At 48.5% G+C, this 16798-nt stretch overlaps 1 protein-coding gene across 13 annotated transcripts; it reads left to right on the top strand.

Annotated features, from left to right (window-relative positions):
* The first annotated feature begins 1188 nt into the window (after positions 1-1188).
* Positions 1189-16762, top strand: LOC118505593 (AMP deaminase 2). 13 transcript variants are annotated; one of them, XM_036041641.1, is made up of 7 exons: positions 1189-1294; positions 3537-3953; positions 11234-11447; positions 12787-13082; positions 14244-15075; positions 15166-15751; positions 15831-16762. In XM_036041641.1, exons 2-7 carry the CDS (start codon positions 3860-3862, stop codon positions 16119-16121), a joined length of 2313 nt encoding a protein of 770 aa, XP_035897534.1. In that variant the 5' UTR covers positions 1189-1294; positions 3537-3859; the 3' UTR covers positions 16122-16762. The 13 variants fall into 13 exon arrangements, with proteins under 13 accessions (XP_035897534.1, XP_035897564.1, XP_035897573.1 ...); XM_036041671.1 differs by having other exon boundaries at positions 1191-1294; positions 3579-3953; XM_036041680.1 differs by having other exon boundaries at positions 1191-1336; positions 3579-3953.
* Positions 16763-16798: the final 36 nt, after the last annotated feature.

Raw genomic sequence — 16798 nt, 5'->3', positions numbered from 1 at the left:
GGAAAAACCAAGAGCGTCCCAGAAGGAAAAAAAAAAACGATGAAATGTGGTAGCCTCATGTAAGGGGCCTCGTATTTTGGGGGCCTCATGCAAAGGGTCTCGTTTAAGGGCTTCACGAGTTATCCGTGAAAGCTCCTGGCCACTTCTTCCTTGGCACTACAATCTCGAGAGGTTTCGGCCTGCCAAATTTCTGGCTTTCTGTGACTTAATTTTACCCGAAGTAAAGTAGTCAAGCCCTGCGTTCGGGGAGGTGTTCTCTGCATGGGATTTGAACCCCGGTCCACCAGACTGCCCCGGAGAGTATACACTATCCAGAGTATTTCATAGAGAGGCAATCAAGGTAAACTCCAGCATTCCCAACAGGAACAGTGCACAGACTATGTAGAAAATTCGCAGTACTAATGCTTTTTAGACTCCGTTCCCAAGAAAAGGGAGACTTAAAACCTTTTGTAGCGTTTTTGGAGCAGAAGATGCTCTGTTAGGTTTTCTTTGGTCCTTAGCATTATCGTCTCACTCATCGTGCAGTGAAGTCTGCTGTGGGTTGATGGCATGAAAATAATATCATCTATCCATTAATAATTTGTAAAGACCGAAAGTACCACTGCAGAACGCCACCACCTTCGGTCGCAATAGTGTTTTTTCCCCCATTATAGAAATAGTACTTCTTCTACGTCAACTACGAGCTGCTTGTTCTAGAGCGTGCTGTGTTTCCACTTCGTATATGAGTGTCTGCGTGTGTGCGGCTTGTATCAAGATATGATGTAGTGTGGCAACGCGTGCGCCTTCGCGTGTACACACACGTGTTATCCCATTTTTTTCAGTTTGGTAAATATCATCATCGACTGCCTTGTCGACACTGACACCGATTGATTACAAACCAATGGGTTGGGGAATGGTTCACTACGGGGCGGGGGTGGCGAGAAGGCAAATATATATGTATATCCGATGCATGCAATCAATGGGTGCATCAACACCACTATACCGTACGCGTGCTCACGATGCCGGGCCGATACAGGCAAAAGTGTTCAACCCCTACGAATAAACGGAGCTAACGCAGCAAAGCTCTCCACCACAAACAGAGCAGGATGGAAGTACCCTTTGGGCGGGGGGGGGGGGGGGGATGGATAGGACTGGAAAGGAGAGGATGGCGCCAACACACCAAGCATGCGGGCGTGTGTATACATATGTGCATGCAGTATGCGAACGCCAACCGCACCGACAGGCGGACACATGAACGCTAGTAAGCTCACGGTAGTCTTAGCAAGCGGCCGAGTTCAGCCGGAAAGTGATGAAGGTGAGACCGGAAAGCTCTATTTTGACGCCACAAATCCGTGGGGTAGGTAGGATGGGCGGGGGGTGGAATGGGGGGAGAGCAGTTCCGAGTTTTGTTTCATTGTTTTGATGAGTTTGCTCAATTCATGCGTTCAGCAGTGTGCGTGTGTGTGCGTTGCGATGCGCGTCGCACGCGAAAACCCGACGCCCCGACGTGCCGACGTGTCCTTACGTTATCGTTTCGGGAAGCCTCCGCCATTGGAAGCACCCTTTAGCCATGTGTAAGTGTGTGCAGGCGAATGCATTCCAGATGTCTCTAAAGCCTACAGCAAAATATTGTAGGAAGGTCCAAATTAATGCAGGTGTCATCAAAGCTCACCGTCTTGCTACAATCAACCTTTATTGAGGAACCAGCTGTGTTTGTGTGTGTGTGCGGTTTGGTGTACATTGTGTGGCAGCGATGCCGGTTTCTAGCACGCTCCAGCACCCATCCCGGACACCGTAGTCCGGATTATCCTAAAGAGTCCAAGTAGTAAATCACAAACGAGACAATGCCCTCCCCGTAGAGCCCATCCTACCAAGAACAAAGCTTGATAAGCTTCATCACGTATGTAAATTCGGGCGCTACCACTACACCAATTCACCGTCCATCAGCTGATAGTGCGTGGCACGCGCACACATTCGCAACGTTGTGTGTTCGCCCGATACCGAATGTCGCAGCCGCATGGCATGCATACATGTGAAAGTGTCCCGTGTATATCCGCACACGGGCGACCTTGTGAAGGTACAGTCCTCCGTAACACGAATCTCCTGTATCCCGCGACCGAGAAAACAAGAAGAAAACAATGTACTCAGATGCAAAATTCCTTTCTTATGGTTTTTGCGACCCTAGGGCACGGTATAAGTCTTGTAATCGGAGTTCTTAACTTCCTCGATTGCTTGACAAAACCCCCCTGATCGTCTGGATAGGAATTTCATGCCAGTTTGAGAGTTTGAAAATCTAGCCCACCAACACAGATCTTGGACCTGCAGAGAACACTTTGAAGCCAGCTAAACATTAGCGTTCATTGTGCAATCGCCACTTTGACAGCCCTGATAAGGAATAGAGCAGCCGGAGTGAAAGTATGTTTAAATTAAAACCAAAACAACGAGAAAGAGAGAGAAAGAGAGTGAGATAGCGCTAATCGCGTTGGTGTGTGTGTGTGCGTTTAGATGCGTAAGCTGAGAACGTTGGAATGATGTGTAATATCGCTTTCATCTTGATGATTAGCGTGTGTTAGAAAAAGTCGCTAAATATGGGCGAAAGAGAGAGAGAGAGAGAGAGAGAGAGAAAGAGAGAGAGAGAGATGCGAGATAATTTTCAGGGAAAATGCTAGCTTAACGCATCAACTCATTAATCAGCTTAGATTAAATCTTTCTCACTAAATTTTAGAAAAAGAAAGAGAGAAAGAGATAGATAGAATCTATGGCAGTGGCGAAATGTGTTAGACGGGGTTGATAAAAACACAACATCACAAACCCCAAAAACATACCACCGGAAGAAGTGATGAGGGTTGCTGCAACCACGGATGAGTGGAGAGAAACTAGCGAAAGAGAGAGAGCGAAAGTGAGCCTCTCCATGCTCTTTACGACGTGCGTACGGAAAAGATGGTAGTGAAAGGGAGGGGGGGGGGAACGCGGGTTCATCTCGGTCGACGACAGTGGTGTGTCCTCCAGGCGGACCCGCTGCTGGCTGCTGCTGATGAAACCTTCTCCAGCCGAAACCGATGACTGACCGCCGTCGTCGGTGGCAAGACGACACACTCTGGTAACGGTCGCATTCGTGACCAGACGTACGCGCGCGTACGACATTCAGCTTCAGGCGACGGAGACGATTCTAGAAGACTGAGCCAACACCAGCGTTCAGGGATTAGGGTGCCGTTTCTGATTTCGTTTGCTTTATCCTCCATTGCGCCGTTCCCGTACGGCACATACTTCAAAGCATCTTGCGGCGAAACACACAATCAAACCCCGCCGGGAAAACTCTTTACGCCCCGTTACGCCCTGCCTACATTCACATTTGCCTTTACCGTACGACGCCGTTGGCCGTGGTGATTCTGTTTGGGCGAAAGCAAACCCGCGTACACTGGACACTGCCAAGTGTTGGAAATCGATAAACCACACTCCCACTTCGCGCAATTGCGTCGCCCGGTTCGGTGGAGGTGACTCTGGCGTCGGTGTTGTTCGAGTGTGTGTTATTGTCGTTTCGATTCGTTCCTCCCCAGATATAGGAGTTGCTGACCACAACACCATTTGTTGCTTTCCAGTATCAGCGGTTCGGAAGTACTGTGCGGAGTGTAGTGTCTAGACATCCTAGAGAAAAGGCAGAACTGTTACCTCTAGCAGCTATCCGGTGTCTCTGGTGTGTTTAGGATTTTTAGAAACTAAAGTGCAAGTGAGCGAAGGCTTAGCGAAACCTGTTGCAGTGAGGTGAGGTGTGTTCCAGCAGCAACGAGTTGGTAGCCGGCTACAGCAAGTGAACCTCCGGTGCGAATATATCGGCCATCTACAAGAAAGCGCCCCCCCGGGAAGCGTCGACAGCCCAACGATGACCAGCACCAATGACTACAACTCGCGCAAGCGGTTTGCCTTTGATATCGACATGGAAATAGAGGCAGAAACGACATCCAAACTTAAAGCAGGTACGTACAAACGATAAGATCCGTTTTTTTTTTGTTGCAACTATGCGTTCCAAACTTTTCTGACTTCAGTATGGAAGAATGTCCCATGCAAGCAAACCTAACTTGGCACCGTGCCCTTCTTCGATCCGACATCACTCGAAGGGGCGTTGAGAAAGTTTTCAGTGGGACGAAAAAAAATGGCTCAAAAATTCTACGCCGAAAATAAATTTGTTGCAATTTGCGCCTCCCCCCGCTTCATCTCCAGTAGGTAGTTATAGTTGAAGGCTAGCACACCTAACCGTGCACACGCACATCGGTACGGTACCTGCAATTCAGTGCATATATTTAACTGATTGCACGCAAAACAAACCCGATTGAACCAGCATGGTGGACGAATGTAATGGAGTGCAGCCGGACACCCCACAGTCCACACTGTTCTTTGTTCTGGTAGCGTCCGCTTTTGGGAAGCTAAATTTAGGATGGTGTTCGATTTTCGCTATTGACCCAAACATTCGATATTTGGACAGGATGGACCGGTTCCGTACTGCTGGCACACCTCTCGAACCAGCTGGTGTCACCAGACCCTATCTTATCGCCTGGAAGGTGAACCCCATACCAGGCAGCATTTTTGGGAAGTTTCCCGTCCCTAACCATGGAGAACCACGAGCTGCTGTCAATAAGCGACAACTCACCAAATTGGACACCTACTGGGGAAAGGGGGTGTGTGTGTGTGACGAGACGAAATAAAAAGGTCAATAGGGCCGTTAATCAAGCCATAAAGTGTCAGACGGAAGGCGGTGGAATGTGGTGTATGTGTCGAGCTATTCCAGCTATGGCGCGGGTCTGCCCCCAGTAACTTCCATTCCCAATTTTGACAGTTGATCCCATGCTAGCACACCAATGCACTCCATTATCACCCTACCTTCATTTAAATAATCATCAACCTTCTTACCTGTAGGTTGATGGAAGGTTAGCTAGACACTGAACAAAACCATTTTTTGGGGACACTTTCCCCTTGAGCGTGCCTTCTGGTTATATTGGTCCCGGTCATTCGTTTCAGTTTGGTATGGGGGAAGAAAATTTCATGGACATCAAAGACTTGGGCAGAACTTACGCTCAACTGGTCTTGATGCGCTTGTCTTGTAACTTGAAATAACTAGAGCTGAATAGCTGTTAATACTGAGAACTCATGATAAGTACTTCAAGCAATCAAAGATCTTCCACCCATACAGTTCTGGAAGTATTTAGAATTTAGAACTGATACCTCATGATTAGTACTTCAAGAAATCAATGGTCCTCCACCAATACAGTATCATACTTATTTCGCAAGTTAATACTTCAAGAAATCAAAGGTCCTTATCCCATAGAGTACCAAAAGTATTTAGCATTTAGAACTGAGAACTCATGATAAGTACTTCAAGAAATCTAAGATCCTCTCCCCCAATACAGTATCATACGTATTTCGCAAGTTAATACTTCAAGAAATCAAAGGTCCTCCACTAATACAGTACCAGAAGTATTTAGCATTTAGAGCTTTAAACTCTTGATTAGTACTTCAAAAAAGCAAAGATCCTCAACCCATAAAGTAGCATTTAGAACTGATAACTCATGATTAGTACTTCAAGTTCTTCAAAGTCCTCCACCCATATAGTAGCAGAAGTATTTAGCATTTAGAACTGATAGTTCATGATCAGTACTTCAAGAAATCAAAGGTCCTCTCCACCAATACAGTATCAGATGTATTTCTTGCTGTAAACTCTTTATTAGTACTTCAAGAAATCAAAGGTTCTCCACCAACACAGTGCCAGAATAATTCATAACTGTATCATCATTTAGAACTGTAAACTCGTGATTAGTACTTCAAGAAATCACTGGTCCTCTCCACCAATACAGTACCAGAAGTATTTAGCATTTAGAACTGTGAACTCGTGATTAGTACTTCAAGAAATCCATACCAATCCATGTCCTCAGCCCATAGAGTACCAGAAGTTTTTCGCAAGTTAGTACTTCAAGAAATCAAATGTCGTCCACCAATACAGTACCAGGACTAATCTTCACCAAATAATCAGCCTAGTTTAGCGCAATTTCGCTTAAGTCACATTCACCAATAATTTCTCACCCTCAAGACTTCGCTAACTGTGTGCGACAGGTACGATACAATTATCATCAAATTGGAATGCGTGCTGTTAAGCCCTTCACGTCGTCTCCATTTGTCACGCTAGATGACGCTTGGCAAAGGTTCAATTGGGTATGCTTTAAATATATATGTATGTACGTAATTATATGTATATCAAACCCAGCACAGTACATTAATTAGCATCTAGGCGTGGATTACCCATCCCGCCAGCATCTTCTCCACCCTTCCCCAGCAATGTCAGCAGTATTTCCACAATAACCGTCCCCTCTTGCCGTGAGGGCGAAACATTCCACCTTCGTGCCAAAAACTGAAAGCAAAACACACACACACCCCATTCGCCATTCCGTCCGGCTTAATTGTTAAGCCCGTGTGGATGATTAATCGGGAACCATTTTGTTTTTTTTTTTTATTTCCCCATTACTGCACGATTAATTGACGCGTTTGAAAATGAATCGATAGGTGCGCGCGCTGACTACATGTGCGACGATCGGTAGTTTTTGGAAGTCCGCCGATAATCAAGTGCGCTCACTCACCGAAACCAAACAATCCGATCCGACTGCGTTTGCACCGATTTGAACATGACCTTCATGCTTCAGTTTTCGCGCCAACTGTCAGCTTTGGTCTAAAGGTTCGTTTTGGCAAGAGAATGCCAAACTCGTGCGGCCATTGGATAGAGTTAGCCGAATGCGGAGAGTCATTAATGATGATGAGAATTGATATGTTGGTGTACTCGACTACTGCTTAAAGCAGCGACTTGCTATGTAATACCAACACGGGAAGTATCATCTAAAATGAAGGATCACGTTACACGGAACTCACCGCTACAAGACGCGCTGAGGTGAGCGTTTGCGATTGTTGAGATATACGAAGGGCGTCTAGATTGTTGCGATACCCGACACCCCGACACAATATATTGACGAGTACCGTGGTCTAAAGCGTAAGGCTATAAAAAGCATCTGCATACATCTACACCGCTCGTGCATCCTACCTGCAGTCCTCGGTGACGTGAGTCATGGGAAATCCTTCGGTTTCCGATGCTCAACCATACCAGCCGTCACAACACTGTTACCATGGAGAGATGACAGTTGCCGGAAGTTGTCCTCATTTAGATTCGCAGTATCTGTGTGCTAGCGCTTCAAAGTTGGCGAGAGTGTGGTTGGCGGGATGTGGTGAGGATGAACCAAAACGACAACAAATTAGTTTACCAGCGACGCTGCTTGGCTGCCTGGCTGGTAGGTGGCCTGGTTTCGTTCGCCGTAAACAACCACACTCTCACGGCTGTTAACTGCCAATTTCCTCGCTCTATCCCCTCGTCCAGACCGTCGAGACAATCGTCGAGCGATCCCGATGCGCAAACCGTCGACAGACAACAAAAGCTGCACGACGGTGAAGATGTTGCTTGCCTTGCCTCTTTGTTCGTAGAAGTAGAACAGCTGGTCGTTCGGACAAGTCATTCGGGCGAAAGCCGTTGACAAACGTGTTCGCCTAGCCTAGTGAACTCCTTCCCGCGACAACACCCGTACTGCGACATCGGGGAATTGAAGTTCATTCATAAAACTACGAACCACTGCCAATGTCTGGGGATGTAGTTTTGCCCCAATGATAAAGTTTCGCTTGTCAGTGGAAGGTTTGCGAGCATATGATGCATGGTCGGTCCTCACCAGGCAAAAGGCCACCACCCCACGTGAGAGTGTCTCTTCGCAAAGTTTAGTCTAACCGGGGTGAATGTTTTATCAATAACTGCTCCGTACACTGATACAACCGGCGGCCCGCGTGTGTCACGTTATTTATACCGGGGTGCACCACGGGCTCTTCTCACAGACACAGTGGTCCTCGACACTGGCCAGCGAGCTTCCACACCACCAACGTCCTTTTGCTTTGGGATGTTTCGGTGCATATCGCGTTGCTGAGAGGTACTGACACTCACCGGAGGTACTTGGAACAGTTTTTCGGTGGTTAGCCTATGGTAGTCCAGCCGTAACTTCGTCCGTACAAACACAACTCAAATCCGTGGAGAGTGTACTAGACACCGACGTCCGGGGTATCCGTCCGGTGACAGGTGGAGATCGTGGGCGCACCTCGCAGGTCACCTCCAGCACACCACTTTTCCAGGCTTTACCAACCGCCATTAGTCTCGCATCGTACGAGCGTTTAGCTGCAGGCGAGATTACGTAAAATGGCGGTGCTTGCGTTAACAGTGAAATTGCATTGCATAGTTGCCAGGTAGTTGGCAGGGTATGTGTCTATCCTGGAGACACAGATTGCTTCCTCTGATAAGTGAAGTTGGATAGCTGCAGGGCATTTGTTGTGCTAACAGTTTTTTTTCGCGCGCGCGCGCGTGTGTGTGAGAAGACGCCCATTGGCCGTTCTGAGATTGGCCCATTCTGAGATCGTACCTTCAATACCGTCTCCAAACAAAGATAAGCCGGTGAGATCCGACCTGGTGCCGGCCCCAATGCCCAACACACTGGGGGGGGTGATAATAAAATTATCTTATCGATGTTAATTGCGCGTGAACGGGTACGGTGAGATCGGTGTACCGGTGGTCAGTAACGGTCAGTCGTTAGTTTACGGTGCGCTCTAGAGCAGCGTTGCGCTGTTGAACGTCTAAAGAGAGGTGACTCCAGGTGACTGTCTACTCACAAAGCCTCCCAAGCCTGCCTTGAACACTGTTTCTGTGAGCGAGGAGTCATCCTGACTAGCCAGCCAGTCTCTAGCAACTGAAGTGATCTCGTGCCCCACCTACGGTACTACGGTTCGGACAGTTTGTTCTGCTCACGACGGTGATATGGTTCGGTACACGAGGCACGGGGTACCCGAGATCTAAATTTAGTGCTTCGCACCCGAGTAACCTCCGCCCGGTTCGGACTCTCCCTGCGCTGCTGGTGTGCCTGGTGTGCCTGTCCACCCGCCTGACACACCGTTCGTTCCTGTGCCTGGTCATTGGCACCGAATCAGCTCTCGTTTTGCGCACATACACACACATACGTAGAAAGTGAATACACTGTGTCGGATGACGCTCAGCATCATCATCCACCGCCAACGAAAATCTCGCCGTGTTGTGCATCAACCTTTTTTTTTTGCGTGCTCACGAACAACCGGCACATCCGAGAACATCGCACAGGCCTCAGTAGAAGTCCGCATGCCAGTCCGGTCTGGTTGGTGTGATTGTTTGTTCGCGGTTAAGAAGTCTTCCGCCCCAACAAATTAAAATAAAAAAAAAACGTGCTGTCAGAGATATTACGACCGTTGGCATAGTAAGGTTGGCAACACCCACCATCCATCGCATCCCCCCTAGTGTCTGTGTGCTTGGGAAGTTAGATTGTTTGCTTTGGCACGACGATTGAGCGTCACTTCCGGCACTAGCGACACTCTGTCCAGTGTCCCGTGATCTGCGATCGTTTCGATTTCCAACTGACGGGGGTAGAAAAATACGAACCAGTGTGTGTGTGTGATCTATTAAATATCCATATAAAAGGTGTGAGGAAAGGTGCAACAGATACAGCAATAAAGATGAGTGCCAGAGGAGTATTGCTCAAGTGTGATATGAACTCCTCCTTCGATCAACCGGATCCGGCGATCATCATCTCACCACGATCACCCGCCATCCTGCTCAACGATTACTTTTCGCCGGAAGGTTAGTTGGTTGGTGCGCGGTTTTTTTTTTTTTTTTGTTCTTTCCTTGGGGAGTGTGCGCCTACTACACGCCAGAGGGTTTTCATACGTGACGCAGTAGAGCGGACGATATTTAGGAAAAATATGACAACATATTGTGCATGTCTCAGTATAGTAGCGGGAGAGAGATTTCTAGCGAGAGAGAGAGAGAGCGCGAGGAAAATGGAGCAAAATCGGTTAGAAATGAAAGGTGGTAATAAAACACAGGTTATTAGCCGTTGCTAACAGACTATGATGGGTGTTGGCTCGGTAGTAGATGCGATAGCGGCGCCTGTCTTCACACGGCAGGAACGAAGTTCTAATCCCATTTGAGACCCGTTCACCCTTAGCGAGGACGTGTGAGGACTTTTACTATCCAACTATGTATAAGTAAGTCTATAGTAAACCTGAAATGGTACATGGTGGCAGACCAAATGACCTAAGTAAGTGTAAAAGAGAGTATAAGAGATGATGAGGTCGTTAGGTCAAGAAAGAATGAGAAGAACAAGCGCTATAAATTTACTTTATGGTCAATGGCATCATAAAAAGCGTTCAACAGAGGCAACCTGAACGAACACATCAAGATGGATTGGTAGAGGATGATATTATATTTCACAATGTTGTTCTTCACCACCATCATGCGAATGTTGTGAGGGTATAATGGTGTTTTAATAATGTCATTGCCACCAGATGATTGTACAGATCAATCCGGATAGGCAAACTAAACTGAGGGAGCTGGTGGTGGTGATACCCTATCCTGAGCTGTGACGACCTGCCTGCTCGCTGGCCACTCCACGCTGGAACTCTCCTTTAACTCTAACCGACGCCTCCTGTCACACTATATCAGTGAGGAGCCGCCTATTCTGTGTCCCGTCATAATCAACGAACTTCTTATCAACGATGCCACAACATTGCATGCTCACGTTCCTCAATCTTCTTCCTGTGGTACCTCACCGCAGCAGTAGCGCGTCATAACACACACGCTTCGGCGGTATGACGCCGGAAGCATAGCCGATCGTGTAGCCGAGAGCTCAAAACGGCTTGTTTGGTCTGGTCGTTGATCAAGACCCCCGCCTATATGAAATCCATCGATCACACCGACTGATCTCTCGTGAGCTTCCAGTCCTTTGCAAGCTGTCAGTCTAACTGGACGTGCGCTACACAGACTTCAAGTGCCCACCCCCCATACATCATCTGATCGCATCACTTTGTTTTGCTCAGCAGCGCAAAATGTACCGCAAACGGGAGATTAACTTTAACAAGCAGGATTCCCGCACTCTGCTGCAGGTGCTGGAGGATCAGAAGATTATGGAGGCGATGAAACAGTCGCGGCTAGCGGCTGAAGTCAAGAGGACACTGTCGCTTGCCCACCTATCACTGGACGATGTTGGTGCTGTACACTTTCTCTCTCTCTCTCTCTCTCTCCCTCTGCCCACATTCTGACACTGTTCTAACAGACTTACCGTCAGGCTTATAATCACGGTTTTACGCTTTTATTTTTCGTCCACAGTCCAGGGTAATGAATCTCCGGCAGGGCACGCGGGCAGCGGTGGTGGAGGAGGCGGCGTTGGTGGCGGTGGAGTGCTCAGTGGTGCGCTCAGCCTCTCCCAGGAGGATATTGTTGGCGTGCTGCCGAACGAAATCTCCGCCCCGTACGAGGTCCCGCAATTCCCGATCGAGCAGATCGAGAAGAAGCTCCAGCTGCAACGACAACTCAACGCCAAGTAAGTACCGGGTGACAAACATGGCCGGGGATTCCTCCGGCAAGCTTCGGTAGCTACTGACACCTGGCACGTAGTAAATTGTGTTTACCCTGCTGGAAGCAACGAAACGAACGTCCCGTATCAGCCCGGTCCCATCTGCAGGTGTCGAAGATGAGCGATGACGGTTTTGCGTTTACAACAGGAAGCCATTCCTTGCGATGGCGTTTGCCTTTTTTTTAGCCTGCCGTCGTGTTCCTTACGCGCTGGTGTTACAGCACCATCCACCGCGCTATTACTACTGCGTGTCCCAGGAACTCCCAGGACAGAAGTGCCTCAGTTGTATATTTCGGTGAGCGGCACCGCACGCAACCACCTCCACATAGTGCAAACCTCATTACGTGTCGGCTACACCTAGCTCTATATTCAGAAAGCAAGGAATATGTCGTCATGATGTGTGTGTGTGTTGTTTTTGTCTTCCCCCAATGGAGAAGGTGGACTCCGTAATCCAATTTAAAGTATCGAACTTGAGGAACATGGACGGACGGAATAGTTCGTACGCAGCAGTACGAGGTGCCTATCCGGTCGTGCAGGACCATTCCCGAGCGAGCGAGACCTGTGCGGGACATCACGCGCCGACCGTTTGCACAATGTTGGGCAGTGCTATCGATACGAAAAAATGGCTGTCCGAGCGGGATCTGCTGAGGTTGGTTTGGTTGATTTGTTTGTCTAGCGCGAAGATCCGGCATTAGCGGACCTACTTCCAGCTACTTCAAGTGGGGCCGATTTAGTGGCAGCTCACTCCATCATCACCCTACCTACTGATAAGCATCATGCAACGCCACACACACACACACAACAGTGTACGACGACATTGGATGAGCTCAGCGTGATAACCGACACCTTCAGCATCAGCAGTCCTCGTTTCATCTGGCACGGATAGCGGGCTGCGTCCTTGGTACCGAAGTTCTATTTTTGCAACCACCATTTTCGCTCCAGTGAACCTGAAGCGGTGCTGATAGCGGCAGGCGTACACGGTATCGGTGCGGTGCTGATAATTAGTGAATTGGAAAATCGATTGACCGATCAATTAACCAACCGATCCGTTAGTGTTGAGCTCTAGCTCTTGCCATCTATCCCCTGTAGCCCTTTGTTCGCGCCAACTTCGCGCGCACGAACCATCCGATTAATGTGCTAACGATTGAAGCGCTGGAAGTGTGCAGTGCCCAATGCTCTCAGTGCTGCCGTACAGCTCGCTACGTGCAGTTCATCCCGTGCATACTTCGTCCGTCGGTCGGCTAGAGCTGCCTCTCTGTTCGCCTTATCAATATTCCTATCGTTTTTCTCTCCCTGTCTCGCCCAGAGTGATGGAGCAGGATCGGCACTCGATTGCGCCGGAAGTGCATCCCGATGAGCAGCTACCGTTCGACGAGCATGACTTCGTCGCCCACTTCCAGCGGGTGTCGATCTCGGGCGAGGACACCAGCGGCGTACCGTTGGACGATCTCGAGCGTGCCTCGACGCTGCTGGTGAAGGCGCTGGAACTGCGCGAAAAGTATATGCGCAACTCGCACCAAGCGTTTCCCCAAACCACGGCACGGTTCCTCAAATCGACCCACTCGAGCACGATCACGCACCAGGAACGGAAATCGATCGCTGGTAAGTGTCATCCGATGCAGGGTGCGAGATCCCGGAGCTTCCGACGCCATCTTGCAAAAGACATCAACTAAATTCGGCGTAGTTAAGCAAGCGTACTATACGCAGCCATTTTTCCTACTCTTGTTCTCCATTTCCCGTTCGCACCAGATATCACTAGGCTACCAAAATTTCAAGCCCGATACGTTTAACGCTTTGCGCGACACGCGTTTTCTTCATCTTCTTCAACCTCGTCTATTTTATTTTTCTTCTTTTGTAAATATTTCTTCTTACCGTTTTTTTTTTTGTTTATTTTACACTTTTTTTCGTATTCGTATTCGCAAATGCGCCAACACCTCTTTAATGTGCACTCTTATTCGCGACTTCCTTTTGTTGCGGTTTTACTCTATCACCGGTTAGTTGTTGTGTTTTCTTTTCTCCTCTTATTGTTTTCTTTCTCTCTGTTAGCAAGCTACAGTTGTTTTGTATTTTTTGAGTTTTCCTTCGTTTTTTTTCCTTTTTTTTCTAGTTTTCTTGTTTTGTTTTAAGTTACATGTTCTTTTTTTCTTAATTTTGTATTTTTGTTTTGTTTTTTTCTTGCTAACTTATTCTTGTTTAGTTTTTCATTTTTCTCCAGACTTTCCTCTACCCGTTTTATACATTTTGATTGTATTTTCTTTACATTTGATGCTTGCCCATTGAGATAGAATGATGATTGTGTAGCACTTGGCTAAATGCACTCTTCCCTACTCCCGTACACTCCTCCACCACGATTCCAACTGAAAAGCCAACCTAACAACGATGCCCAGCTCCGACTGGACTCGGTTACTCAGTGCTGTGTATAAACCCTGCACCTACCAGCTCAAACGATGTTTTTTTGCTGTTGTATGTTATTGTTGTTGACGTTAATGACAGATGCATCATAGTAGTGTTCGCGAGTGTCAGTGTTTATACGGTAGAGCTGTGTTCGGTTGTTCTTAGCGCTGTAATCTAATCGCTCGTGTGAGCAATCTTCTGTATGAGATTGAGTCGCATCCTTCCAATAGGACAGCTCGTTCTAGCTGGCTGAGCCTTAACGAGTCTTGTCTATGCTACCAAGAAAAACCCCCAACACACTTTCACGGTAGAAAATCTAATTTCAACTTCATTGCAATCTCTCCTCCCCCTTCACCTCCAACATCGTAGACCATCCAGTGAATCCACCGCAAAGTACGCAATCGCCGTGGGTCATTGACATACCGGAGGACCTAAACTACAGCATCCGGCCGGTGAACGGTGTGTTCGAGGTGTTCCCGACGCCGGACGCGACCGAACCTATCCCCTACCACTACACCCGGCTGCCCGACTTTGTGCTGGACATGCAGATGATGTGCTCGATGATTGCGGACGGGCCGCTGAAGTCGTTCTGCTACCGTCGGCTGAGCTACCTGTACTCCAAGTTCCAGCTGCACGTGCTGCTGAACGAGTTGCGCGAGCTCGCATCGCAGAAAGCGGTACCGCACCGCGACTTCTACAACATCCGCAAGGTGGACACGCACATCCACGCGGCCAGCTGCATGAACCAGAAGCATTTGCTACGCTTCATCAAGAAGACGCTAAAGAACAGTGCGGACGAGGTGGTGACGGTGACCAAGGGCACACCGATGACGCTCGCGCAGGTGTTCCAGTCGATGAACCTGACCACGTACGATCTGACCGTGGACATGCTGGATGTGCACGCGGACCGCAACACCTTCCATCGGTTCGACAAGTTTAACGCAAAGTATAATCCGATCGGTGAGTCGCGGTTGCGCGAGGTGTTCCTCAAGACGGACAACTACCTGAACGGGAAGTACTTCGCGAACATCATCAAGGAGGTGGCGAGCGATTTCGAGGAAAGCAAGTACCAGAACGCGGAGCTGCGGCTCTCGATCTACGGCAAATCGCCGGACGAGTGGTACAAGCTGGCCAAGTGGGCCATCGACGGTAACCTGTACTCGGACAACATTCGCTGGCTGATACAAATACCGCGTCTCTAGTAAGTTGCGAGTGCTAGCCCCGCTTGAACTTTTGTCGATAGAAGAAGGTGTACAATTTCCTTCTTTTCTTTTTTGGGTACGCTTCACAGTGACATCTTCAAAACGAACCAGCTGATGACCTCGTTCCAGCAGATACTGGACAACGTGTTCAAGCCCCTGTTTGAAGCGACCAACAATCCGAGCCAGCATCCGGAGATACACACCTTCCTGCAGTACGTGATCGGGTTCGACTCGGTGGACGATGAGTCGAAGCCGGAGAACCCGCTGTTCGATGGCGATGTAACACCGCCGGCACAGTGGACCGATGAGGAGAATCCACCGTACGCCTACTACATCTACTACATGTACGCGAACATGACCGTGCTGAACCACTTCCGGTCGGCGCGCGGTCTCAACACGTTCGTACTGCGGCCCCACTGTGGTGAGGCCGGCCCGGTACAGCATCTCGTCTGCGGGTACCTGATGGCGGAGAACATTTCGCACGGTTTGCTGTTGCGCAAGGTGCCGGTACTGCAGTATCTGTACTATCTCGCCCAGATCGGTATCGCGATGTCGCCGCTGTCGAACAACTCGCTGTTTCTCAACTACGACCGCAACCCGTTCCCGGAGTATCTAGCACGCGGGCTAGTCGTGTCGCTGTCCACCGATGATCCGCTCCAATTTCACTACACCAAGGTAACTACAGCCGGGTGTACCAACATTGTGCCTTGTACACTAATACCCTTTTCCTATACGTTCCTTCCCACCCCCCCAGGAGCCACTGATGGAGGAGTACAGCATTGCGGCGCAGGTGTGGAAACTTAGCTCGTGCGATATGTGCGAGCTAGCGCGGAACAGTGTGCTGATGTCCGGCTTTCCGCACAAGATGAAACAGCACTGGCTTGGTCCGAACTATACGCGCGAAGGTGTGGCCGGTAACGATATTACGCGCACGAACGTGCCTGACATACGGGTCGCGTTCCGTTACGAGTCGCTGCTGGACGAGCTGGCCAACATCTTCAAGGTGAACAACGAACAGAAGATGCAGTACGCCGCACAACAGTAACACACCTCACACACCTCTAGAGGCCGGACGTTTTCTCCTCTCTCTCTCTCTCCTTCCTTTATTCTCTTGCTCTTGTTATGTCGGTCTATTCCAAGGACCTCAACATTCACTATCACTGTTTGTAGTGGACCGAAGAGCTATGGGAGATGACGGACTCTGTGTGTGAGTGCGTGTATGTACGAGGATAATCGTTGTGATAAATGGTGGTACTACACCTATGGCTTATCTCGATGGTTTCATGCGTTCTTGTTTATCTGTGTGTGTGTGTGTGTGAGTGCTCACTTATTCCTTCTTCTTCTTCTTCTTCTGCTTGGGGGCCAATAAGGCTTTTCCCTGTTCTTACTACGGCTATGAGACCCACTAAACAGGGTATGCGATCCGATAAACTCCCTTCATACGAGAGGTTAGACCTCTCTCCCCTTTTTTCCCCTATAGCAAGCAAGCACACAGGGTGACATCTCTCATTAATTGTATCTTTCCAATAAAAACCCGAATCATTAGGAACCAATTGCACACAAAATGAAAGAAATACAACCACACAGATTATATATAACAGTTAATAAAGTTAAACTATTTATATATGCATATGAGCATCTATACATCTATAGAGTTCTATACATATATAGAGAGATATATATATACATATACAGATATATATAAAGATATATTGTTTTTCT

The sequence above is a fragment of the Anopheles stephensi genome, chromosome X (genome assembly GCF_013141755.1).
Source record: "Anopheles stephensi strain Indian chromosome X, UCI_ANSTEP_V1.0, whole genome shotgun sequence".
Lineage (NCBI taxonomy): Eukaryota > Metazoa > Arthropoda > Insecta > Diptera > Culicidae > Anopheles > Anopheles stephensi.
This window is presented reverse-complemented; position numbering and strand designations above follow the sequence as displayed.

Excerpts from the sequence above, each read along its gene's own strand:
- LOC118505593 (XM_036041606.1), top strand. The coding sequence starts at position 10,954 with ATGTACCGCAAACGGGAGATTAACTTTAACAAGCAGGATTCCCGCACT. Across the intron at positions 13,083-14,243 it reads GGAACGGAAATCGATCGCTG|ACCATCCAGTGAATCCACCG; the intron begins GTAAGTGTCATC and ends CCAACATCGTAG. Across the intron at positions 15,752-15,830 it reads TCCAATTTCACTACACCAAG|GAGCCACTGATGGAGGAGTA; the intron begins GTAACTACAGCC and ends CCACCCCCCCAG.